Source organism: Perca fluviatilis, chromosome 6 (genome assembly GCF_010015445.1).
Source record: "Perca fluviatilis chromosome 6, GENO_Pfluv_1.0, whole genome shotgun sequence".
Taxonomy (NCBI): Eukaryota; Metazoa; Chordata; class Actinopteri; order Perciformes; family Percidae; genus Perca; species Perca fluviatilis.
In genome coordinates this window covers 3,067,866-3,094,232 of record NC_053117.1, presented here as the reverse complement: position 1 = coordinate 3,094,232, position 26,367 = coordinate 3,067,866, and the positions used below count along the sequence as shown (strand labels likewise).

The 26,367-nt window shown below is 43.7% G+C and overlaps 1 protein-coding gene across 1 annotated transcript in view; it reads left to right on the top strand.

Annotated features, from left to right (window-relative positions):
- tnc (tenascin C) overlaps positions 1–26,367 on the top strand; it is an 83,700-nt gene that overhangs the window by 40,317 nt on the left and 17,016 nt on the right. Inside the window, 9 exon segments of the mRNA XM_039804414.1 lie at positions 9,523–10,092; positions 10,897–12,120; positions 13,221–13,484; positions 13,568–13,683; positions 14,204–14,357; positions 19,108–19,377; positions 20,806–20,991; positions 22,895–22,984; positions 23,483–23,746. Coding sequence (XP_039660348.1) covers positions 9,606–10,092; positions 10,897–12,120; positions 13,221–13,484; positions 13,568–13,683; positions 14,204–14,357; positions 19,108–19,377; positions 20,806–20,991; positions 22,895–22,984; positions 23,483–23,746 — 3,055 coding nt within the window. The 5' untranslated portion in view covers positions 9,523–9,605.

Sequence of the window (26,367 nt, the reverse complement as noted above, 5' to 3'; positions counted from 1 at the left end):
ATAAGGTTTCCTAACATTAGCCACAATAAGCTCCTGGTCATACCAGACCATCCCCGGAGTGTGTTGCATTGAGAAGGGTGCATTTTACTGCTTATGATTTCAACTTTTCATTTTTATGAGAACGGATGGGCTGTTTCTGCTTACAATATTTACATGGTCTCTACATTCATTTATACATTCAGTCAGAGTTTTTAGCGTCAAATCTTAATCTTGCCAGAGTGAGCAAGTCTCCAAATCTGTATCCAGCCCACAGTGGGATTCTCCACTGGAAGCTAATGGGATTCTTTAGCTAAGTTAGCAGGTCTCTAAGGCAGGATTTATTGCAGGGTTCACAGATTTACACTGTATACCCCTGTAGCTATTTGTGGAAAATTGTATCCTCATGGTGCCTGATGTTGGAACTCATAAGTATATCTTAGCGAGAGAGAGAGTTAATGGGGGGGAGGGTGGGGGGTCAGTGGGTGTGTGTGGTGGGCTGTGATGGAGGAGACCCAGAGGATACCAGGGCAGCGTCTGCTGGATGGTGATTGTGTCTGATGCGGAGATGCGGACACAATGAAGGAGCCTGGCTGAGTGTCAGCAGCTAACACTTCAGGTTCACTGGTTCACTCAGTCCATCGGACATATCTCTTGTCTTATTGTGATTTATTTCAAGGATAATCGAACATGAGATTCGGCTGACATACTGATTATTTATGCATATCTGCTGTCTGATTGTTGGTGGCAGCGCAGGCTTGGTGCATTAATGTTTCATGAAGCTTTGGTTATGCATAAGAGTAGCCACTGACAGTGACACTCGGTATAACGATGAGTGGGAAACAAGCCTTTGTTTGGACAGCTGTTAGTTCCCAACGCTCCATGCCCCACAAAGCGCTCTGAGAGGGTGACTGTCTTTAACCCCACTTAGCTCATTGAGGGTATTTTCAGATGAGCCACACTAGACTCAGGAGGGATGCAGATATGTTTTGGTTGGACTAAATGAACATTGTCACCTCCTCTCCTGCCCTTCCCTCTGTCTCTCTTCTTCAACATTGTCACTGGTTTCTGATGGAATGTTTAGATAGTCCATCTTTAGATAGTCCATCTTTAGATATTGCGATGTTCAATTCAATTTAGCCAGATTTTATATAACTTTTGAGTACATCGTTGGATGTTTTCACCTGGACTTTGCTGCCCAGTTTCTATGACCACCTGTGGCCCAGATGGTTCTCAATACCTTGAATCTAGTGAACCAAACGACACATTCAGCACAGTGAAACTGAAGGTCTAATGTTAAGAGAGGACAGTCAAACAGTAAAACACAAATCACTGCCTGAAGTATAGAAAATAAAAGCATTTTTCTACAGAGATTCATGGTTCCCAGAGGATGAATCCTTCTGACTTTTCCTCTAGTGCCACCAGCAGCTCAGACTCAAGATTTTGTTTTGAAACCAAATACCCATAAAACTACTGACATTCCCATCAGCTTCAGCTATAGTTGTGTAGTAGGTGTCACGTTTTTTACATGACGTACATTTTAGGAAAATCTGATCAAGGAAGATTCAAATTCTGAGATTATTGGTTGAACTTGAAGGATTCTTTCTCCACACAATATTGTTCAAACACGTTTGTCAGGCACTAATTATGGCAATATCCCCACAACAGTCACCATAGTCTTTCCCTGTGTCCCACTCAGGCCTAGTCTGACTACTCAATCACACAACCCCCCCCTTTCCCCTTAGCAAAAAACCCCCCAAAAAAAACCCCTTTTTAAAAAAAACCACAAAAAATTTTAAAAAAAAAAAAAAAAGAAAAAAAGAGAAAAAAAATTATGAAATGAAGAGAAAAAAAAAAAAAAAAAAAAAAAAAAATTAAAAAAAAAAAAAAAATATTTTATTAAAAAAAAAAAAAAAAAAAAAAAAAAAAAAAAAAGAAAGCATTTGTATTGGCCGCCCCTTCATTGGAGGCATCGAATAGATGAACACATGTGGTAGACACTTCGCTCTGACACTTTGCCTCCACCAGTGACCTCCCACATTGGAATGCATGAGCCATAATGTTGTTGGAACAAGATGGAGGCCCTTTAGAGAGGGGCAGACAATTTAAATTGGGGAAAATAGTAAAAGAACGGGGAAGCCAATGAAGAGCCGACCCCGGGGACCGGGGTCATTAGGCTCATACAAGTGTCTGAATGAAAGGCATTCCCAATTTGGACATGCAACACGCTTCAGGCTTTCATCACAAACAAGGACAAACAGATGTCCGGGTACCACCGCCAACATACTCGCTTCCATTTATAGTGGAGAGAAAAAACTCCTTTCCATCCTGCTTGAATGGAATCAACCAATAAACCTCCAGTGTAAAGTGCTGAAATATGCAGTATGTGGAAGGCCTTGCAAAGTCCTCTTACACGTTTACTCAGCCTTCCTTGCACTTTCTTGGAAATCTCTTCCTCCAATGTCTGGATTTACCATTCTAGTCATTGTACGACTCAAATTACAAAAATATTTCACATAGGAAAAGGGGATTTTCTGTTCTCCAGATGATTGAAAATAGTTTTGTTTGGTACAAAAAAGCAAATACTGTTTGTTAGTAGTAAGTTCACAAAAAGTGACAGTCATGCTATACTGTATAAGCAAGCCAAACACTCTCTTGAGATGGTGCTCTCTCCTTGCAGCTGATTACCTGAGAGGAAGGTGTTTGTTACATGGTAAGCTTAGACGAGTCCTAGAAGTCGACATCAATACCTCTGTGTAGCATTACGACACAGGCAGCAGCCCGGTACCAGCCAGATTTTTGTAGTAATTGCAGTCTTGTGTGAAAGCTGAGGGGAGAAAATAGGTAGAACGGAGGGCTACACAATTACAAGTGCCTGGAGAAAAACAGCAGGTGGATGTGCTGTAAAGGCTGCACATGAGGCTGCCAAGTCTCCACACCACACAGGGGTTAGCTAATAAACAGTGGGTCACCAGCACCCAGCATGTTCAAAAGCTCATGAACAATGACTAGCTTCCAACCTCTCCATCTGGACCCAGCGAGAACAGCAGCACTAGACGGAAGCGCCGCAGGGAAAGAGCCATAAAGAATATGGATGGGCCTCAGGGCGAGCCGCGAGTCAAATCACAATGCAGTAAAAAACAAATTGAGATTTGACTGTCTGCTGTGCGATTGACCCAGTGAGCACTCTTGTTCACTCCACATTAGTTTTCTCCGTATCTTAGTGTCAAAGTCGGAAATTGGTTTTGGTCGAAGAAATAGACTTTTTTGGGGCGGTATCAATCAGACATGTCAGCTCTGGCTCCAAAGCACTGTGGCGGTTCTGTGAGTGCGATAGGACTCAGCCTTGGCACGGCGCTCTCTCCGAGTCTCCAGATAAGTGTTTCTGCCGGTATCTCAGATCCAGCCTCCCCATCTGCCTTATCAGCCATGAACACACTAACCCCCCCCAATCCCCCGCTATCTGTGTCATCAGATCCAATGGGGTCACAGAGGAGAGCCAATCAGCACAGCTTTCTTTTCATCCATCGAAAAGAGAGTATTCCCCATTTCATATCTGTTTAACAAGTCAAATTATTATTTATGTTGTACCATCTGGGACATAATGATATGAATGTTGTAGTGAAAATATTGATATGCTTTATTGATTTCACGTTAGTGCCTTCAGTCAGATTTGTTAGGCGTGAGAGGAAATAACAAATATTTTATTTTTAAAGGCAAAGAAGCTTTGTTAGAAGTTGAATATAATTAGGGCCGAGCAGCAAAACTAATTGTCCTGATGGTGGCGCTACAACAGCCATCTTAAATACTAAACTTTAAAAATTCATAACAAATCAGCAGTACATGCTACAATGTCGCAACTTATGCAAAACTGTAGCCCCAATAGACAAATACTTTGTTCTGCTGTTATCTTGTAGCAATTTTGAAGTCCATCACTACTTTTTGCAAAAACTGCAAAACTTCTTAAACCTATCTCCTCCCACATTTTTCAATTGAAACCAAATTTGGGCAACTTCATCTTCAGACTGTCCTCCACAAATTTACTTTCTAAGCTTCTGGAAGGGCTATGAAGACACAGATGAGGTCTCTGGAAAGGGCTAGCTCTCAGCCATTCAGGTAGCGCTACGGTGAGACGATCGGTCCGAAACAAACGGAACATACGTGCAAGTTGATTCATAATCATTTATTTATGTTACAAAGACACTATAAAATACTGTAATTCCATGATGGATTAAAAAAAAGCTTCTGGATGGGCTACAATTGTCAGAGGACCTTGATGAAACGGCGCTTTTCTCTGCTTCCAAACAAAAAAAAAGTAAGTCTCTAACTGTTACACTGTATTGATCTGGAGATATTAAATAAGACATATGAAGTGTTGTGAATGACATGTTTGTCTACGACAGCGGCGACCTTGTTAACATCCAAGAAAAACTCTCACCTTAAAAGTTGCCAGTAGCCTTTGAGCAGCACAGTGAATTCAATTTATTTATTTTTTTATCAAGCTATAGCTAACTGTTAACTAGTAAAGTTGACAAGGCAGCAAAACAGACTTTCATTTTATAGTAAGAGTTGACTAATATAATGTAGACTTCCATTGGTTACATAACCTGAGCCACAACTGAAGCGTTAGCATGTCATAGGTGCGCTCTGGTACTAAACAACAGCAGAGACTGAAGCAAACAAAGACCCATTTCACATTACACACAGTCATTTTTGTAAACATAAAAATATGATGCTGTGAAAGTCACAATTGAAGACAAAGAAATTTGATGAGACATATTTTGCAATGAAGCTTAATACTTAAAAGATATTCTTTTATGTATGAATTGTATTCCATGACCTTAGAGATGACAGATGTTTGAGCTCAGGTAATGTTTGTGATGGGCGTTCATGTTGGTCTCACCTGCTGAACCTTACTTGATTTGGAAAACTGCATCAGTCACACGGGAGCGAAGCTGGAGGATTTTCCCGAGCAGCAGACTTGAGGGGAGGCTCGTCTTCACCCAATCAGCTGTGTCCCAGTGCCATGGCCTGACCACATCAGTGCCGTATCTGAACGAGTCCTGCACTTGTCTTACCTGCTGACTCATTTCCCTCACATAAAATGAGTCAAAACTGATTGCCTCTTAGTCTTGTTTTCTAACACTGCATCTCCTCAACCATTGAGCGAGCAGTTCACTTCTTTATTCTGCCTTTCGGGGTTTTATGTAGTTCAGCACAACAAGGACAGCAGTTCAGTTTTTTTTTTATAACGTCGGTTATAAAAGGTTGAGAGTGAAAGACGGTGTGTGTCTTCCAGAGCGTGAGGTGATAAAATCTGAAAAACCTTTTCTGAGAAGCAGCAACAACGGTCCATCGATCGGGCGTCGAGCAGTCACCTCAAGCTATGTCTCTTCCTGGAAATTCATTTCTGTGTTTGATGATTATAACTCAGAACCAGAGTGCTATCCTCAGCAACTCTCTATCTCTGTGGCTGACCTTGGTGCAAATACAGGCTCCGAATCAATATTCACCTGCTCTCGCTCAGGACTTTTGTGGGAGGTTTCTTTCACCTTGAAGGCAAGTTGATTGCAATAAATATGTTCATCAGCACATTGCAATTCTTGTAGATTTGCACTTCTTTGGCATATGAGCTCTTAAAAGTGGGATTTGATGATTCTGGCCATGGCAGTGAGTGTCCGTGACAGAGGCCCATTTGCTGGTTACTTTCCCTTGTTACAGTGTGACAGTATCGCAAGGTAAAAAGAGCCCCTGACAATAACCCTTCATTCAGTCCTCACACCAACGACCCACATTTGGATACTGTACCAAAGAAGGCAAGCTGCATTTTTGTCATGGGTGACCTACAAAACTAGGCAAGCTTGATAAATTCTTCAGAAATGAAAAGAAAGCGTGTGCATCCTATCAGAGCTGTTTAACATACAGTCCTGGGACTTGCGTTGTAGTGGTAGTCATTGAATATTTACAGCTTTAACACACCAAGGGGGGCACGGCGCTTCATTATTCAGTTTGTTTGTTGTTGAGTTATCAGACAGCGGCTGCATTGTCTGTTCACACTCACAGCTGCCATTATCTACTGATGGTTAGCAAATCTTTCTTTTCCTGTCATTAAAGCACTGACTGCACGTTGATGTGCTTTAAATGACTACCACACATGGCTGCTAATAACACTTGCCTTTCTGTGGTGCCAAACAAATAGCATTTTCTCATCAGAGCGGCTGTACAGATAGCCGCTGCCTGCAGAGTAACAGTTTTCTTTTTCATTGATCTTGGACCTGCCGTATGGCAGTCTCTGCAAAGGTGAACTATAAAACCACCTACGTTATTCAGCATGGGGCTCTGGCTGAGTTTGAAAGAAACTTATGATGTCTGCAACCATCCCCAGACAGAAAGTCTGCTCATCAATCTCTCAACCAACTGAAAGTAAAACTTGTGTCTGAAAGGAGAAAAGAATAACACTGGTAAAGTAATCATCCACCGAGGATTGATTTATTTCCATTCGAACCCTACTGTTCAAATGCAAACAAGATCAAGGCTAAGTGGTAGAGCACTGCATTAAGACTGGGGGTATTCAGTACCTTCTGGGGATTTGTGCTGACTGGACTGCCATGGTTTTACTCTCATCTCAATCTCCTTGGTTCTTCTTTGTGTGAAATAAATGCATTCTCTTGATGTGCCAGGGTTCAAGGTTTTAGACTTGCATAACGCATTAAAAAAGGGACATGCTGGAAAACACTTGTTCCTGTGAGGAAGGAGGGAGTTACTGCTGCCTCAGCTGGTTAGAGATGCAATGTTTTTGACATTACATTGATGGGAAAATCAGGGATGTAACCACTCACCTCTGTTTCAATGCTGACGAGTATCGACTTTTGTTGGAAGGGTTGTGCATACCACCGACATGCATGTTGCACGCGTGTACATAGATGCCGGAACACGTTGGTCTAACAATAAAGATGGTGAGTTTGTTAATTAAATGTTAAATGTTTAATGAACTTGGTTGTGATAAGGATGCATAGTTTTTTCACGGTAGGGGTGGGTTACATTTAGGGCCAGGTCACGGTTTTAGGTTGGCTCTTTGATTGGCGCACCCCGTCACTTTAATCCCAAACAAATTACTATAAAATGAAATTAACATTCCTGACAGCGAGAGACATAATCACTTTTGAAATGGATGCCAACTGGATCTATAAAGCATTTCCAGATCTCCACTGTGTGAGGTATAACACTTCATGTGTTTCCCTCATTCACAACCAAGTGTGTGTGTGTGCGTGCCAACAGGTTTCCCCTGGAAGAAATTTGCCTCACATTCGACCACAAGGCAGGCAACAAGCTTTGTTGCTGTTTGAGAAGCTAACTATACAGCAAAACCAAGTAGGGGAATAAGAAAGCAGCAGCAGTCAGATTGTATCAAGTCTGTGTCTACAGTGCCAGCAACCAGCTGCATTAGCATAATGCCAGGGCCACAGGGTGCTCATGAAGGAAGTCCAAACTGAAGGATCAGCTCTGTGTTTCTCAGGGTCACACTCAGATTCTCTTATTGTGATTGTTCTGCTTCATATTAAAGAGTGGTAGACTGCAGCTAAGAGGGGAAAGGTTAAAATCAGATTTCTTCCCTGAGTCTTTGGAAGTTTCTACTCTTCATCTATTTCTGAATAAAGCTAAAGAGTTTTGCCAGAGCCAGAGATTCTTAAACAAAGTGCGCTTTGGTCTCTCAGGGTTGCCCTGCTCAGAGGTCCATGTGGAGAGCAGCCAGCCTTCAAAGTGAGAAAGCCAACCATCCGCCCAGAACTAAAACCTTAGCAGCGACTCAAAGCAATTTTCTGGCTATTTTGTTGATTTAATCCCTAGTTTGTGATGCTTGGGCACAGCGGCGTGACTGTATTGGCGTGCGTGTGGATGTGCATGTGTGACATAGTGTGTTAGGGTGAGACGGAGGGTAGGGAGGGAGGGGGGACACCCCTGAGGGCCCAGATCCTCAGCGCTCCCATCAGCAAGCCACATTAGCACTTTTACAGTCTGCCCATCATGGAGGCGCTCATCCCTGTCTGTCTAATCATGGGACTGGGGAGGGTGCAGGGAGTGTGGGGGGGCTGAAACCGTGGGATCCCTCCAAGCTGATCTGTCAGCTTGCCTAATCACACGTCAGCCTGGGATGAGGAGAACGAGCACCTCTTCATGGAATATTACCTGCTGACTGTTCCACATGACGATGATCAGCAAAGACGCCCTGTGCTTTGACTGCATCCACAAAATAAAACCCCTTCATACATATTCCACCACAGGCTTGGAATATGCTCTATGCTTATCCAGACATTTTCATGTTAGCTGCTAACAGCTGTTATTAACCTTTAGAGCAGCCAAGGCACACATTGGTATTATTAGAGGTAGGTAATGATTGGTGTCAGCATCTCGCTGATAAGGTAAAAAGTGTATTATATAAACTCAGGTTGAGCCAAACACACTTTGAAACAGATGAAATCTGTTTTCATAATTTGTTCTCCCTTTTGGTACTAGTACGAACAGGCCAAGTATTTCATTTTATTACTCTCATCATCGTTGAGTTGTAAATAACTAGAGTGATTATTAGAGAAACAAAATGCTTTTAGTCAGTCCTCGTTTTCATACATAACAGCAAAGGTTAGGTGTAACAGACCCAGACTTGTATGCAACAAGTACATACTTTTAACCAACCTGTATATTTAATTTAACGCTAAGATCAAACTGCAAGAAAAAACATCAGGTTTTAAGGTTGGCTTCAATGCCACAATCGCATCACATTTCTCCAGCAGACCTTTTAAAAGCATCGTGTCTCCGAAGCATTTGGTGAAAGCAAAAAAGAATCATGTTACAGAAATAAAAGAAAACCCAGTGGCCGTCAGAGAGTACGGGAATGCTGACCTGACTGTTTGCAGGTAGCAGGGAAGTTTGTGCAGACCTCTGTGCTTTACAGGAAGCCCACAGATGGTCCAACGATACACCAGTATTAATCTGTCAGCTTGGCTAGTGGTCTGGACTGCAGAGAAAACAGGAGGCTCCCCACCATGCAAGTGTTGCTGGCAACCTTTCTCAACGTGGTCAGAAAAAGAAAGCTTTGAATCGCCACGGTCACATTCCACCCCTGCAGTAGCTCCTTGGAGGAATTGCAAGAAGAATGCCCCGATGTCATCTGCTAAGTGTGTGTCTCCTCCTCTGAGAGAAGGGGGGCCAAATTGGGTCAGATGCAGCAACAGGATAGGACTTTTGTTAGGGGCAATAGAAGAAGGTTAATTGCTTTTCAGTGGGATACTATAATATTTCAGTCTGGCTATGGCCGTCTTTGTGTGTGTGTGTGTGTGTGTGTGTGTGTGTGTGTGTGTGTGACTTTGTTAATGATTCTATCCTGAATGGAAAGGGCAAACCATAAAGGTAGCTACAAACAGAACTCTGTGAGGATTGCTCTGAGTTGTATGTGTTGAGAATAAAGACATAAAGAAGAACTATGTGACAAGTGTCTGGAAGAAGCAGTCCTGTTCATTTTTCCCTTCTTTCTGTCCTTCTTTGACTCAGGACAAGAACACGTGATACCTGAACAGACTCTAGTCTGCACTCCGCTGCTACTTTCTGAGAAGCCGCAGTTTCACGGTGTCATCATGGGAATGAAAGGCTTCCTCTTACGCTGCCTGACCGTGGCCCTGCTCCTCCAGCTCTCCACCGCCGGCCTGGTCAAGAAGGTCATCCGCCACCGTAGAGAGGCCCTGATGCCCAAGAAAACCCAGGAGAATGTGACCGTGCCCCACCCCGACCAGCCGGTGGTGTTCAACCACGTCTACAACATCAATGTCCCCTCTACGTCTCTCTGCTCTGTGGACCTGGACTCGCCCGGTGACACTGAACTCAAACACAAGAGTGTCCCGATGGACATGCAGAACAGCGAGCACATGGAGCACACAGTGGACGGTGACAATCAGATCGTTTTCACCCATCGCATCAATATCCCCAAGCAGGCATGCGGCTGTGACAACCAGGTGCCCGATATAAAGGACATCCTGAACCGGCTGGAGATGCTGGAGTCCGAGCTGTCTAGTCTGAGAGAGCAGTGCAGCAGTGGGGCAGGCTGCTGTGGAGCTCAGGTTACCGGTAGGTTCTACATACCTTATACTGTATTTCATCTGTGTTCTGTGTTTCTAACTATGTATGAAGTCAACTCAAGTTAAATCTATTTCTAAAGTGCTTCCAGCAAATTGTGTTTGAGAGCAGAAAGGTCATGAATATAGATTTAAAATAAGAAATGCAGCACACAATTTCAAAAGCTGAACTTTTTTCTAAACAAAAACCTAAGCATAGGCTTTGCACTTCTTAGCCCATTTACCACACATTGGCTGTATTTAACATTATTGGCATCCCACTTCTAAAGAATGCATAAATACATAAATTTGGAGTTGTGAGCATAGACCTTTTTGAAAAATCTCTGTTTCTGCATTCCAACATTGACCAGCAAACATTTTAAGTTAGCCTTTTGATTGTCTTCTGTCATGACTTGAATTGTCAATGCAAAGGTTCTTAGCAGCGGACTGACAGTTATGTGTTGTCAGAGCATCCTTGCATGCATTTGAAAACATTCAATCTATTAAAAACATTTCAAGTCTCTGTAAATACATTTTCAGTTTGTTAAAATGGACTGAAACCAATGGTCACCTGGAAGTGAGAATGCAGTCAAAAACCTATGTTATACTTCTGAAAAATGGTGGTATATCAACATACATAGACAACATATATGGAATGCAGCTAGAGCCTCATATCCATTAAATGCTATGTATTAATAATAGGACAAGTTGCCTTATACAGTAGCGGCTGGGGTTAGGGGATGTATTGCACATGTTTTACTGAACGATTTGAATCACATAGCTTTACAATACTTCCTTTTCCTTTTTTGCCTTCCAGCAGGTGAAGTGTCCACAAAGCCCTACTGTAATGGGCATGGGAATTGGAGCACTGACACCTGCAGCTGCATATGTGAGCCTGGATGGAAGGGTCCCAACTGCACCGAACCTGAGTGCCCCAACGACTGCCAGGACCAGGGCCGCTGTGTGGATGGCAAATGTGAGTGCTTTGAGGGCTTTGGTGGGGACGACTGCGGTATAGAGCTCTGCCTGCTGGACTGCGGTGACTATGGCCACTGTGTAGATGGGTCCTGCCTCTGTGAAGAGGGCTTCATTGGTCAGGACTGCACCCAGACCAACTGCCTCAACAACTGCCTGGGCCGTGGACGCTGCGAAGATGATGAGTGCGTTTGCGACGAGCCGTGGACGGGCTTCGACTGCTCCGAACTCATCTGTCCAAACGACTGCTATGACCGTGGACGCTGCATCAATGGCACCTGCTACTGTGAACAGGGATACACTGGAGAAGACTGCAGTGAGCTCACTTGTCCTGGCAACTGTAACAACCGTGGCATGTGTGTGAATGGCCAGTGTGTGTGCCAGACCGGCTACATTGGAGAGGATTGCTCGAAGCTCACCTGTCCCCAGAACTGCAACGAGAGAGGCCATTGCTTTAATGGGAAGTGCATCTGTGATCCAGGATTTGAGGGTGAAGATTGCTCTATCCTCTCATGCCCTGAGAACTGTAGCAACAGGGGCCAGTGCATTAACGGAGAATGTGTATGTGACATAGGATACCAGGGCGAAGACTGTAGCGAGCTCTCCTGCCTTAACAATTGCCAGGACCGTGGCCGCTGCGTTAACGGACAGTGCGTGTGTAACAAAGGTTATGCTGGGGAGGACTGCAGCATCAAGACCTGTCCAAAAGACTGCATGGGACGAGGAGATTGCGTGGATGGCAAGTGCGTGTGCTTTGTCGGCTTCACTGGGAAAGACTGCGGCCAGCTGACCTGCCCTAATGACTGCCTGGACCGTGGTCACTGTGTGAACGGACAATGTGTTTGTCACAAGGGTTTCACTGGTGAGGACTGCAGTGAGAAGACGTGTCCCAAGAACTGTCTTGATAGAGGTTACTGCGTCGATGGCAACTGCATGTGTTATGAAGGTTTCACCGGGCCCGACTGCTCAATGCTGACCTGCCCAGAAGACTGCCAAAACCAGGGGCACTGTGAGAACGGAGTGTGTGTTTGCGACGAGGGCTTCATTGGGGAGGACTGCTCTGGGGGTAAGATAGACCATGCATTCATGCTGTACAGCTTTCCACAAGTTCATTGTGCTATTTAGACCACACAGTCCACAGTCTAGTTCATTATACTAGCAGTGGGTGCCGCAAAAGTCAGATACATTTTTTATTCTACAAATGAATCCTTTCTTTTGGCCAATTGGGGTCACAACATTACAACAAGCTTAAAATGGCATGTGCTTGACATATTCTCACCCTTTAACGTTAATATAACTGATGTGTTGGCAAAATATTACCTGTTTACACATCCACCAAACATGGAGCAACATTGTCAGGAGACTAATTGGAGTCTAGCGCCTGGTGACCTCAATGTACCAGTCCAATATTCTTTCTCGGTTTTAGCTCTTTTTTGGTCTCCACCAACTCCTGAGGGAAATATATCAGCCTCTTTAGAATAAAATAGAATAAACTTCATTGTTCAGCCAAGGCAGGAAAATTGTCTTTTATCTTACCAAGGAAAATATCAACATAACACACAAAAACATAACATTATTGAACAAAGATCTTTTAACTGTACAACAGACATTGCATTCATAACCATGTTGTACAGCCTACACCTTCATATTTTACTGTAGTTTAATTGCATTTTGGGATAAAAGAACCCTTGTAGATCTCTTTCTTGGGCCAGGTTTATTCATCGCTCTGAGGGGTGGAGGGGATGTGTTCAGCTGCTAAACGCTCCACTATGTTCTCCAGCTGCTCTCCAACTGTGTCTGTCTGCTGTTTGCTGCTGGCAGGTAGTGTACAGTCTCTTTTAAAGTTTTCTATTTTGCTGAAAACGGCGGCCTGCTGCGGCTACAACAGGGTTTGCGAGAGTGGTAGGAGTGAACAATTAGCTAAAAGAGGCAAAAACAACATTCTGTAGAGCGGAGGGTCACTGCAGGATTCTCTGTCGGTCTGTGACTATGAGTGACTCCTTTCGAATTACACAGAGCTGCTCACGTCAAAATATTGATTAGTGCAGCATATCATAACTCCAAAACATTCACACTGCTTGCAATTATACACAGACATTGACAGACAGACATGTTCCAAACAGTTAACAACCCTACAGATCAGTGATTTCCAGTGTCTCTCCAAAGTCTCACCTCCCAAGGACCTGACAGTGGTGGAGGTCACCCCAGAGACGGTGGACGTGTCCTGGGAGAATGAGATGCGTGTGACCGAGTACCTGATCACCTACGTGCCAACGGCCCCTGGAGGTCTGGAGATGGACATGCGGGTGCCTGGGGACCAGAAGACGACTACTATTCGGGAGCTTGAGCCTGGCGTGGAGTACCTGATCAGCGTCTTTGCTGTGCTCAACAACAAGAGGAGTCTTCCTGTCAGTGCCAGGGTGGCTACACGTACGTCAATCTCCTCTGTGGCACAAAATGAAGTGTATAAATCTAGATGAAATGTAGTTAGAGTTTTGTTCTATGCCTCCCAGATCTGCCAGAGCCTGAGGGACTTAAGTTCAAGTCCGTGCGGGAGACGTCAGTGGAGGTGCAGTGGGACCCGTTGGACATTTCTTTCGATGGCTGGAACCTCATCTTCAGAAACACAGTGAGTCTGCTACCCAATATGTTAAAGGACCTTCTGTATTCTAGGAGGTGGTTGAACTCTAGATCCTACTTTACCACAGCCTCTATCATTATGCACATTTTCCTCTGGTAGAAACCATATAAGAACCACTGCAGACCCCAACTTCAAATTCAGTAATTGCCTAAAGTGCATACATGAGGATCATGATGGGTATCCTGTGGAATATGGAGCCGAGCCAGCATGCAAAAACTCAGCAGTTAAAATTGTTAGTATTTCCTGACAGCTCCGATGACCAAAGAGCACAGAGCCAACGTTACTTATTTCCTTTTTTGAGTGCTCATAGAAACTTTCCCAAGCAGAACTACTGGGATCAACTCAAAGCCACACTCTATTAAACTGAGTCCCCTGTCAACTCTTGAGTCCAAACGCCACCCAGAGCGCCATTATGTATGATTTGGTTTTTTTCCTCCCACTCCACACATTATGCCAGGACTAGTCTTTGTAGTGGTTGATGACTTTTTTTTTTTTTTGGTGCTGGCAGAAAGAGGAAGATGGTGAGATTCTCAACTCCCTCGGCCGTCCAGAGACCACCTTTGAGCAGTCGGGCCTGGGCCCCGGCCAGGAGTACGAGGTCAAGCTGGAGGTGGTGAAGAACAACAAGCGTGGACCGCCTGCCTCCCAGAACGTCGTTACAAGTGAGTGTACACATTCACACTGGCTTATCAGTCCTTTGTTTTAGACTTACTGGAATGCTTTCATTCCAGCAGGAGTTACTTGGTTTGCAATGGCTTCTCTAACCTACTATCAGGCCTTCATTCATGAAAAGGAGATTGGCATCACATAAGAAATACATACTGTATATTTGTATGGCTGAATGTTATTCTCTTCTATTCTTTACTCCCATATTAGTGGTTTTTCATCCACCTATTCTATTTTGAGTTTGCGCAGTAAAACAGTGGGAAATGAAGGAAATTCAAGAAGTTGAAAAATCACAACAAGTTTTTGTACTTGGCTTATTATTGAAAAATGTATGTATAAAAAAAACAACTAAAAAAAACATGCAACAAGATGGCGAAAGCCAAAATGCAAACTCAAGGCTTCAAAAGTCAGTACACAAACCAATGGTTGACGACACTGCTGCTACGTCCATTATTTTTTATAGTCTGACCTAACCAGATGTGATAATGTAAAAAATAAAACATGTCTTTAAACCGTTAATGAATGAACCCAATATGAGATTTATGCACATGGTAGCTTTACTTAAAGATGTGAAATATGTAAGTAAATGTGTCGTACTCTAATGAAACCACATTATAACCACTTTAGAGACATGTCATCAGCTATCACATAAAAAAATCTAATATTTATTAAGTTAAAAACGACTTCATGTCCATTATAGTAGAGAGTTTAGTTCTGTTATATGACATAGTTTGTAGGGGAAATCTTCAGGACACTGTGAATTAATATCAGTGCTGATGCATTTGCCCTTCATGACACTAATAACACAGAAACATTCATAGAGTGGATTGATAAAGACAAGTAAAAATGGAATACCAATACTAAAAATTAAAGGTACAGGCTACATCAAATACTTTTAATCTTAATTTCTTTGTATTAATCCTAACCATTGTATTTAAAACACATTTGCAGGATAATACGCCTAAACTCTGACCCAGTGCTGCAGATTGCGGAGCTTCGATTTTCCAGAAATAGAGGTTATTGTGGAATAAATTGTCACTTAGAGCTGTCAAAGTAAAATACAAAAACAGGTTGTCGTAGGTTCATTGGGTTCTATATCTAGGTAATCCATCTTGCAGCCCCCAACAGAGTATTAAAAACAGCCCGACATGTCAACCCCCCTGTGATCAGCTCATTAGATTTCATTGTATTGTTGCAATTTAGGGGGGTAGTAAAAACTGATATGGATTTCCAGTTCTATTGCCAATTTGTGAGATATCTCCATTGTTTCATGAGGCTATAAAGCTCAGTGGCTTGTAACAGTCTGATGAACTCAGAGCTGGGGATCAATATAAAAAGAGAACACAGGGTTACAGTACATTTGTGACTTCACCTGCCAGATCAACCACCAACCACCAGGCTATATTTAGCTCTTGTAGGTGTTGACTTGGGGGTGGGTTAAAACAGGGAATTTTGTATTTTCTTTAAAAGCAAGTCATAGTGGCTGTTACCCCTGGGAGACTTCTGTTTCAACAAAGCAGATTCAACAGGCGCAGCAATGTTCACCATATTCAGCACTGAGTGCAATAAATGACAGCTCCATCTAGCAGTGTGTCAGGCCACTTCTTTGCTTATTTATGGTGTGAAAATGGTCTGCGCGGTGCCAGGATAAACAGAAGTATGCATGGAAAGACCATTAGAGGCCTATCATAAGCCTTGCATATGTACACTCAGCAGTAAGAGCTGGGCTGGTAAATTACAGCGAGAGCACATTCAGGTGTTTTTTCTACAGTGTGATCGACAGTGGAACCAGAGAAAAGGAAGTGCATTGATAATGCCTGCTCTGTAGTTCAGCTCCCTTATTCTTAGAAGTAGCACACACTGTGCTTCGCTCTATATGGATTTAAATCAAAAATAATAAAACAATAAATAATAAATAAAACCTGGAAGATTAATTATTGAAGAAATGAAATAAACAAAACAAAAACACAAAAATGTATAAATTAGTTCGCAACTAAGCAAAATGAAATGAAAAGCATTATCCATAACATACAATGCAGGATCCAGCATAGACATGCCTGAAAAGGAGTAGCATGAAGTACAAACTTATTTAATCCTACCCCTTTTTATTTCTTTTTCATCCGTAGTATTTCTTGTATTATAAATTGGCAGCATGTGCCGCTTTCTTTAATATTATTGTTAGATAGGTTCCATTTACAAGCCCTCAGGGGTTTTCATCCCACCTATTATGTTATTGTGTATTTCTTTAGTTTTTATACGCACAAATAAAGAACTATAAATGAACAAAACAAAACATGTAAATTAGCTTCCGAGGTGCTGGTTGTGGGTTTTAATCCAGGCTAGCTGTTTCACTGTTTCCTGTCTTTGTGCTAAGCTAAGCTAACCACCTCCTGTCTTCAGCTTCAAATCGAACAGACAGATATGATATGGTTTGATTTAACTCTGAGCAACAAAGAGAAAAAGTGTATTATGCCAAAATGTCAAACCGTTGGCAGCATGTCTCCATGGAGGTGTCTCTCGTCCACCATAGTGTTAGAACTACCTTCCAATTGTTGATGATTCGTCTTTTTCTGTTTACATGTTGATTTGGGGTAATAACGAGAACGTTTTCTGATAGCTAGATGAAGTGAGATGGGAACAAGAAATGTGAAAAACCAAATCATTTCGTAATAGAAAGAAAAATGTCATAACATGAAAACTCTTGTAATAACGTGGAAAGGAAATCAATAAATATGAAATTCTGACATAAAAAAATAAAAAGCTAATCTTTTTAGTCATGGTGGCAGCAATAAGGTGGTGTAAAATCTGTGTGCCATTGTGTGTTTGTGAAAAAGGATTTGGACATTTTTTCCACATCGACATTGATGGATTTTGAACAAACCTCGTAATGCAAAAAAAAGTCAAAGGGGATGAGTGTTTCTGATAACACTGTTTATGTGTGCACTGGCGCACACATGTGTGTGTGTGTGTGTGTGTGTGCACGTGTCAGCACTACTTGGATTATGAGGTTCAGAGTTCTCTGTGTCACTCAGGCTCTCTTAATGTCTCCCATTACACCAGCTTGCGGGTGCGTATACTGTGGGATTTGCATGCTGAGGGGCTAATTGTGTGAAGCGAGTCGCTCCGGTCTCCCCTCCCTCCCCCTCCCCCTGCCCCTCCCACCCAACCCACCATGAGTGGGAGGCACCAGTCAGTCAAGCAGTCAGGCTCAGAGGGATGGCGGCCTCCCAGGAGAATGGTATCGTGACACCCGAACGACACACTCGCAGCCTCCTCAGAAGACAAATCTGTGTTAAGCTCAAATGCAGATTCTTCACTTTATCAGCCCTGCGCAGAAGGTTGACTTTCCTAAAGTTGCTTACGTGTGACAAATCAATTTCAGCGCCCTTCATGGTGCAGGGATTTCATCTGTAAATAGGCTGAATAACCTCATAAATGCAAGCGGGCCGTCTCATTACAGCACCTGCATTGCTGAAATGACTGTATCCGTGCACATATCAGTCCTCCCCACACCAACCATCCATGTGTTTTTCCTGCAGTAGCTTCATGGTCTATGGTCAGGCTTCAATTAATCAATGGTTACAGCAAGGCTCCGGCACCCCAATATAACATGATGAACAATGTCTACTTCTGCTCAAACACATCTAGCGGAAAAATCAAAAACAAAAACCACCCAGTGGCTCTATTCGCCTCCATGCAGTTATGCGTTAATTAACGTTCTTTGTCATTTGCCTTCTTTATGCATGCACACACTGCTGTCCTCAAATCTCAACCCACATTCTGTTAGCAGACTGCTTATTAATTTAAAGATGCATTTAAAATCAACAGGGACATAGTCAGGTAAAGTCTGTAGAGAGTGTAGTTAGACCAAAGCAGCCACACTGCCATGGTTAGGAGGGTTCCTCTGGGATTGTATGGCTTTATATTTATCCAGGCATAAATGTAACCATAAATAAAGTTCTGTATAGAATTGTAATAAAACAAACAACAATGACACGTTGGTCAATTTGTGTTTGAATACTGACGATAAGGAACAATGCATATTTAGAAGACATATCATCTGGGACATTACATGAGGAGAGCATTCAGAGTCTCTGGGATTCTGCTTCTTTTCAGTAACGTAGAGCTTTGTTAACAACCCTGCAACCACATACTGCTATTAAGTCGGCTTCACTTGGTGTATCTTCAATGTAGCTTCAATATTGTGCAACATAGTGTACGAGTCATATAAATGGTATGAGTTCTGTAGGAAATGTTTTTTTAAATCTGCTCGGCATTGCACAGACGTGCACTGTGTAAACCTAAGCAGGACTTAATGGTTGGACTTGGTATAAATGTTTATTCCCTTTCTCTTTCTTTTTAACAATGTAATATTATAACGATGAAGTTCATGTAAATGTGGGCTGAGAGTTAATGAAATATGATTCAATTAAATATGTGGAACTTAAAAGATTTCCCTTAACAGGACACATGGGTGTAAATACAAAGCTCCCTCGTCAAAGGACCTCAGACCTTCCCACAGTAAAGAGCCCTTTAAAGATCTCCTCCTGATGCACTGTGGGAGACAAAATTTAATTGGATTCAGATGTATGTGTATGGCACCATATTATACAGAAGCAGTTCAGAGTGCTTTATGTAACAGTAAAAGAAAACAGCAAATGAAAAGAGACATCCAAAAGTCCTGTTGTTGTGCATTATGTATGCCAAAGATTACATTTTAACAACATTTCTGTACCCCCCCTCCAGTGATTGATGCCCCCAGCCAGGTGGACGTGCGTGACGTGACAGACACCACAGCGCTGGTGACCTGGTTCCAACCCGTGGCGGAGGTGGACGGGGTCAGCGTCTCCTACGGGCCCAGCTCCAACCCCGCTGATCGCAAGCTGGTGGAGCTGTCCTCCACTGACACCCAGTACCACCTGGGGGGCCTCACCCCCGACACCCAGTACGAGGTGTCGCTGTCGGCTCGGAGGGGAGAACGGACCAGCGCTCCCGTCTACGAGTCTTTCCTCACAGGTGAGGCTGAAATAACACTGTTATGTGTTTACACACCAAGATGGATTCCTGAACCTGCTACCTTCAGCTGTTCCCTGGGGGGTTGGACCACACACATTGATGGTTGAATGTTTACGAGGGAGGAGATCCTGCTGGGGTGTCTGCCTAGAGGGAGAAATGTCCTCCCAAGTATAGCATAATGAAGACGACCCGATGTCTTGGCTTCTAAAGGCCCTGACGATTATCGGCCATCAGTCAGTCTTCCGTCATTTCCGGTTTTCATTTTTTGGGCAACAATACAGATTAGCGCCGCCTGCTGTTATGGAGACGTATTATGTCTTGCGCATGCGCAGGGGAGACGGCGGATCAGTCCGACTGCCTTTTCTGCCGACGGTCGGTTTTTTCCCTTTCCTCTATTGTGTTATATATCTTTTTGTGCACGTTAGAGGTTTACAAAGTGAAAAAGCCCAAAGTCCACCCCAAAGGGACTTACCATCTCCAACAGAAAACACTGTTCACAAACTGCTCCAAACAGCTCTGTTGTAGTCCAGCCTTTACTTCAGAGACAGACGTGGGTCACTTTGGAACACACGTTATAATGCTCGCCTAGCTACTAGCGTGGCACGCCTTCATACTCTGATTCTGACTGGCTAGTAGTCCTTACCTAGGTACTGTCAGTGCACGCCCTCATACTCTGCTTCTGACTGGCTAGTAGTCCTTACCGAGGTACTGTCATGGCACGCCCTCATACTCTGCTTCTGACTGGCTAGTAGTCCTTACCTAGGTACTGTCAGGGCACGCCCTCATACTCTGCTTCTGACTGGCTAGTAGTCCTTACCTAGGTACTGTCAGGGCACGCCCTCATACTCTGATTCTGACTGGCTAGTAGTCCTTACCTAGGTACTGTCAGTGCACGCCCTCATACTCTGCTTCTGACTGGCTAGTAGTCCTTACCTAGGTACTGTCAGTGCACGCCCTCATACTCTGCTTCTGACTGGCTAGTAGTCCTTACCTAGGTACTGTCAGGGCACGCCCTCATACTCTGCTTCTGACTGGCTAGTAGTCCTTACCTAGGTACTGTCAGGGCACGCCCTCATACTCTGCTTCTGACTGGCTAGTAGTCCTTACCTAGGTACTGAGCATGTGCGACTCCCAACAAAGATGGAACAGAAGTGAGATGTCTCACTCTGTAGCTAAAACAGAGAGCTCAACACACAGGGTGAAAAAAGGAGCTGCAGCAATGTGCAGTACAACAAAAATATGGTGTTTTTTGAAAATTAAACCATGTAAACCTATTCTGATATAACCTCAAAATACAATTATTAACCTGAAAATGAGCATAATATGAGCACTTTAAAGGGAACTGTTGAAAGGGTGGGCAACAATAGGAAATATAGTTTTTATTTATTTTTTGGTTACATCATTCTAAAGTCCCTTTCTGTGTTGAAGACCTGGACGCCCCCAGAGACCTGCAGACAGTGGAGCTGACTGACGAGAGCATCACTCTGGAGTGGAAGAACAGCCAGGCTCCGGTGGACAACTACCGCATCAAGTATGGACCTCTGTCAGGGGGGGAGCACGGAGAGCTGCTCTTCCCCCCGGGACCCAAGGACACTACCCGGGCCAAGATCACCGGTACTGGAGCCCAGACACACACACACACACACACACACACACACACACACACACTTACATTTATGGTGTCTGTTTTTGTTAACCCTGTCAAGAAGGTTTAGCATTGAGATCGTAGTTAGTGATGGTGTTGTACTGGACTGCGTTATATTGAGAGGTGTTTCTAATATTTTGTATGAAAACTAAAAAGGTTAGTAGTAGAATAGTCCAACAGCTCCTTTAACTTTCAGCTCAGTAAACATGTCATTGAAGAGAGATCTATGGTGTTGTACAGGTGTACCTAATAAAGTGGCTGCCGAGTGTATACTGAGACAGAGCACGTTTAAGTCCCACCCCCACCAGGGGGGAAACGTCTCTCCTCTCTCCGTTGACTTGTATTATGTGAAGGTTTCCTCCTCTTTATTCTGTCTGCTAACAAACAACAGAAAAAGCCCTAAAAGCTGCTGTGTGCATTTATTCACTACCAACCATGTTAAGAACCCAGAGCTTCAGTTTTTATAAGCCGACTCAAATATGTCCGACGTTACGTGTGTTAGCCTAACTTACAGACATATAGTTAGCCTAAAACTTTGCATATTTGACTTGGTAACAAAATACTTGACAACTTCTGGGTTGCCAGGTTGTGGCGATGCTAATGTCTATAATGCAGACTAAAGAACTGAATCTCTATTCAGACGACATTTGATATGATCTCATCACATTTCATTAGCATGAGACACAGAAGCAGTGGCAGTGGGCAGACATGTTCTAGAGTTCAGGGGTTGGAGGAGTTTGATTTGTTTATGATATTTCTGATGATGGCAGCTACAGTGAAAAGTCCTGCGCGTTGAAAGCATATTCACTGTTCTCATTCCTGTGTCTGCTGTTAGCCCATTACCACTTTGCCTCTAAATGACCCAGCTGAAAAGCCTCATGGAAAAGAAATGATTTGTTTATGTTCCTAAACAAGTGTTTGTGGTGCTCCCTGTTTATTGGTCAATGTTATATTTAGCCTGCTCATTTCAAAGATGGGTGAAATGTTTGCCTGCATACAAAAGGCTCACTTTATTAGAAAAGCACCCAGGGGGGTTTGGCATTCAGACTGTAAATGGAATAACACTGCCGCTTGTTTCACTGTGAGATCTTGCTCAAACAAGAGAAGCGGGTGCGTTTTCATCTGTCTGTACCGCTGACAGTAGAAAGCCATGCTTTGAGGTGGATGTGTTTGTTTCTGCACTGTGTGCTGCAGCATGGCAGGATTAGACACCATGAGAAACAAAAAAAGCTTCCAAAAAGGGGCTAATAGTGTCTTTGTCTGGCCCAATTCTTTGTCCTTGGGAGGCCCATCCCATGGAAATAAAGCACTGTGTCCATTCAGCCGACGTCCCACTCCGCTCCACACACACCTCAGCCTCTCACTTCTTTCACACAGTTATTATCTGTAATTGCCTTCACGCTCGTGATTTTATTGGTAATGAGTTTCCTGGCCATTAGGTGTAATTTCATGCTGCAAGACTGTGTGCGATGACCTCTGTGGGAGTTAATAAAGGAATAAGAGGCGATCAGGCCGAGAGGGGACTTAATTGTAGGGACCAAAGGGCCTCCAGAGCCCGCTGTATCATAGCAAGTAGTGTTTCTGCTCCGCGACAAGGGCCCTATAGATCCATCAATGCAAATACAACACTGATGTGAGCACAGGCTTACCGTGAAATGCAATTAGGCTGCAATCTATTGTTCAACCAAGCCACATGAGAGCGTTTTGTGTTTGCCATAGGCACTGGAGCCATTAGCCAAAACAGCTGGCCACTTGACTACAGAGCCTCCCCAATAGTTTATTTGGTGACACCTCAGTGGATTTGTACAAACAAAACATGACATTGCTTTTAATTTGTGGATCCCAGTGCTTTGACTTTGCCCTTTTGTGCAGGCCTGAGACCGGGCACCGAGTATGGGATGGGTGTGACGGCAGTGACAGATGAGCGGGAGAGTCTGCCGACGACCACCAACGCAGTGACTGGTAACATGCTTTCACTACTGTTCTGCTTTTTTCTCTTGTCTTTCAATATTATATGCTAATGATAATTATTATTTCATTTTCCTTCAGTTTATTGTGTGCTCATGTTTGTTCAGACAGTATGTCATTCTCTCAACCATTTGTGTTGATTGTGTACTGTAGCTGTGCACACGTTAGCCGTCTGTGTTTGTGTTTATCAGTTTATGAAGTAAATTCATAAAGCTCATAAAACTCACACAAATTTTTTGCTCAAGCTGAATAATTCTAAACTGGGGCGGCCGCATCTTTGTGTAAGTTTGTGCCACCTTGGGCAAATTTGCATCTTTCTAACTGCAATAATGCACATTGTGCCCGAAAATACAGTCACACATCAAATCATCGCAGCAATGTACTTCATAAGACTCATCTGAACATAATGTCAAGTTTAGTCCTAGACCCATTGCTCTATAGTCTCAAATCTTAACACTTCCTTGACAACCTGTCCTCTGCTTCCTTGACCAGCCCTGGATGCTCCCAAAGACCTGCGTGTTGCAGAAGTGACGGAGACCACCATTATGCTGGAGTGGAAACGCCCGCTGGCCAAACTGGACTCCTTCAGACTGGTTTACGTGTCTGCTGACGGCCACCGAGCTGAGGAGGTGGTCCCAGGCAGCTCGGAGTCCCACACTCTTAGGGGCCTCACACCTGGCATGCTATACACCATCAGCATCATTGCCGAGAGGGGCCGCAGGACCAGTGCACCCAGCACCATCTCAGCACCAACAGGTCAGCACTGCCAGAAACACACCTCCTGACTCCTGACTCAGCGCTAGTGGTTGACCTTACAGTGTCTGACATGTGTGAGAGGAAACAGTGGGAGGCAGGGGAGGTTTTTCTGACCCAGATGTCTGGAGGTTGATCTTTGGCAGTTATTCCAACGTGAATACGCTGACATTTCAGATACTTTTTACTCTGTATCATTACCCAGACACCATTTCTAACAATGGCTACATTTATGCACAATTTTAAAGAATTGATTAATCCCAACTAAAAAACACATATTTTTACATGCACCTCAAGTGGTAGCCCCACAGATAGTTTTGGCTTTCCAGAAACACTGTCCTGTAGCATGTCAGACCAAGAACAGTTAAACCAGTTGGTCTGGAACCTCTCACTTTATTTTCCATTTCCAGGCAGCATTATCAACGGATTATCACCATGTGACGTAGCACTGAGCAACCAGTGACCAGGTCCGCCAATCACAGCACAGTGGTACCAGCCAATCACAGCACATTAGGGGGGAAGGACTCAGCACAAAGCGGGTGGACAAATGTTAACAGAGTACAGCTGCAGAGATGAGCTGGCATCAGTTGGTAAATTAACCCTTTGCCAAATCCTGTCAGAAGTACGACAAACACGTCTTTCTGGTCCATAAAAGCTTGAAGTGCAGCTGTTTGTTCCGCCCAGTTTGCTCACTACTGACCGGTTAGCGGCTTCATCAGCCGTAGCCATCTTGGTTGTTTTCGAAAACGCCTCATTGGCATTCTTCTGTAAGGTCTTCGCTCAAACATGCCCCATTTTAGATAAATGGTTGTAATTGGGGCGTCTCAGGGCAGGCCGTTGGCTTGACCGCATGCTGCACTAATGTCTTTAATAATAATAATAATTTATACTTTATTAATCCCGCAAGGGGAATTTCCAATGTTGTTATTACACACGTCTGAATTACACGCACATGCTCAGAACCTATACATGCACTAAAGGAGAGATTTCAGAGTGAGTGAGCTGCTCATGGAAAGGCGTTCCGAGCAGTTGGGGGTTTGGTGCCTTGCTCAAGGGCATCTTGGCAGTGCCCCTAAGGTGAACTGGCACCTCTCCAGCTACCAGTCCACCACCATGCTTTGGTTCGATGGGGACCCAACTCCCTACAGACTGAGCTACTGCCACCCCCAGTATGTTTAGTACAGTATATGGAACAAATGACTATGTATAATGGACAGGGTCACTCAGAGTGACGAACCCATTGAGAATGATCAGTTCTCCTCCCAGCTCTAGTTTAATACCTTGCTGCTAAATTGTTTCAGTTCTACAGCCAACACCGTTACTGTTAGTTGTTTCAGTCTCACTGCTCCGTCTTGTTTCCAGCCACAGCAGCTAGTTTTTTCAGCGATAAGCGATGATAAACCTAATGTTCTCTACCTGTCCAGCACCAAACAGCACACAGTCAGACAACAGCTAAAGAGCCAGCTGGTTGACCAGCACAGAGCTAGCAGGAGAATGAATATTGGACTTAATGTTTGTCAGCTTTTCAGAAACTCTGAATGAATTCATGCTGCTTCCTGTCTGTTGGATATGTTGGCTGACGCGTCGTATCAAATACATATATACAGCTATCAAAAATCAAACGTATGTGATGTTTGAGCTAGTATGGAATTCTGCCTCTCTCCTGTTCTTTCCTTCCTCCAAGACATGGTCAGAGCCTGCACTCAGACAACATCACTCCTGTACCCTGGAGTCGCTTATCTCGGCCAAGCCTCTTCCACAACTCTTTGCAATCCTGACAGTCATGTAAAAATATCTCAAAATCTGGGCAGATAAAAACTAAATGATCTGCATAGCCAAAAACCACAAGGAAGAAAGGGAGCATTTTAGTATCCTTTGGCTGAGCTGACCTCTGAAAACCAAGCAGAGCCTTTGACTGAAGAAGTAGCTTTGCTGAGATATTTAGTATCCACAGACAGACAGAGGCTCCTCTGTTTCCATGAGCTTAGAGAATAACCATAGGTGCATTTTTTTCATTCTTCATTACTACAGCCAAACTGAGGCGATGAATTGAATTCATTGTTAGCATCTCAATGTAATTCCCGCCCCCCCTGCCCCCTCAGGCTTAGTTATATAGCATGTGGGATTATTTTTCTTTTTTCCATGTTTTTTTAAAAACCAAAACAAGAAAAGACAAATGAGGGGATAGTGGCATATTTCTCGTGCTGCGGTCAGGCTGCCTCCAAGCCAAACATTTCAAAAGTAAATCTTCCAGTTGTGCAACAAGTGCCCATTAAATGCACGGCCACGGGCAAAAATCGATATGGCATAAGGGAAAAGTTGGTGAGCTTCAGAATAACTCTCTTTTTTTGCATTTTTTTGGATTGCACACTGCCAAGAACAACAGAATACAGACCTGTGTGTGTGTGTGTGTGTGTGTGTGTGTGTGTGTGTGTGTGTGTGTGTGTGTGTGTGTGTGTGTGTGTGTGTGTGTGTGTGTGTGTGTGTGTGTGTGTGTGTGTGTGTGGACATATGTGCAGCCCGCACAATGTTCATTCATGTGATAATTGTTGGCGTGAGCCCCGCTCCCCTCTGGTTCGTGCTATTTGACCACGATGAACTGCGGCTCTCTCAGATAAAAGGCC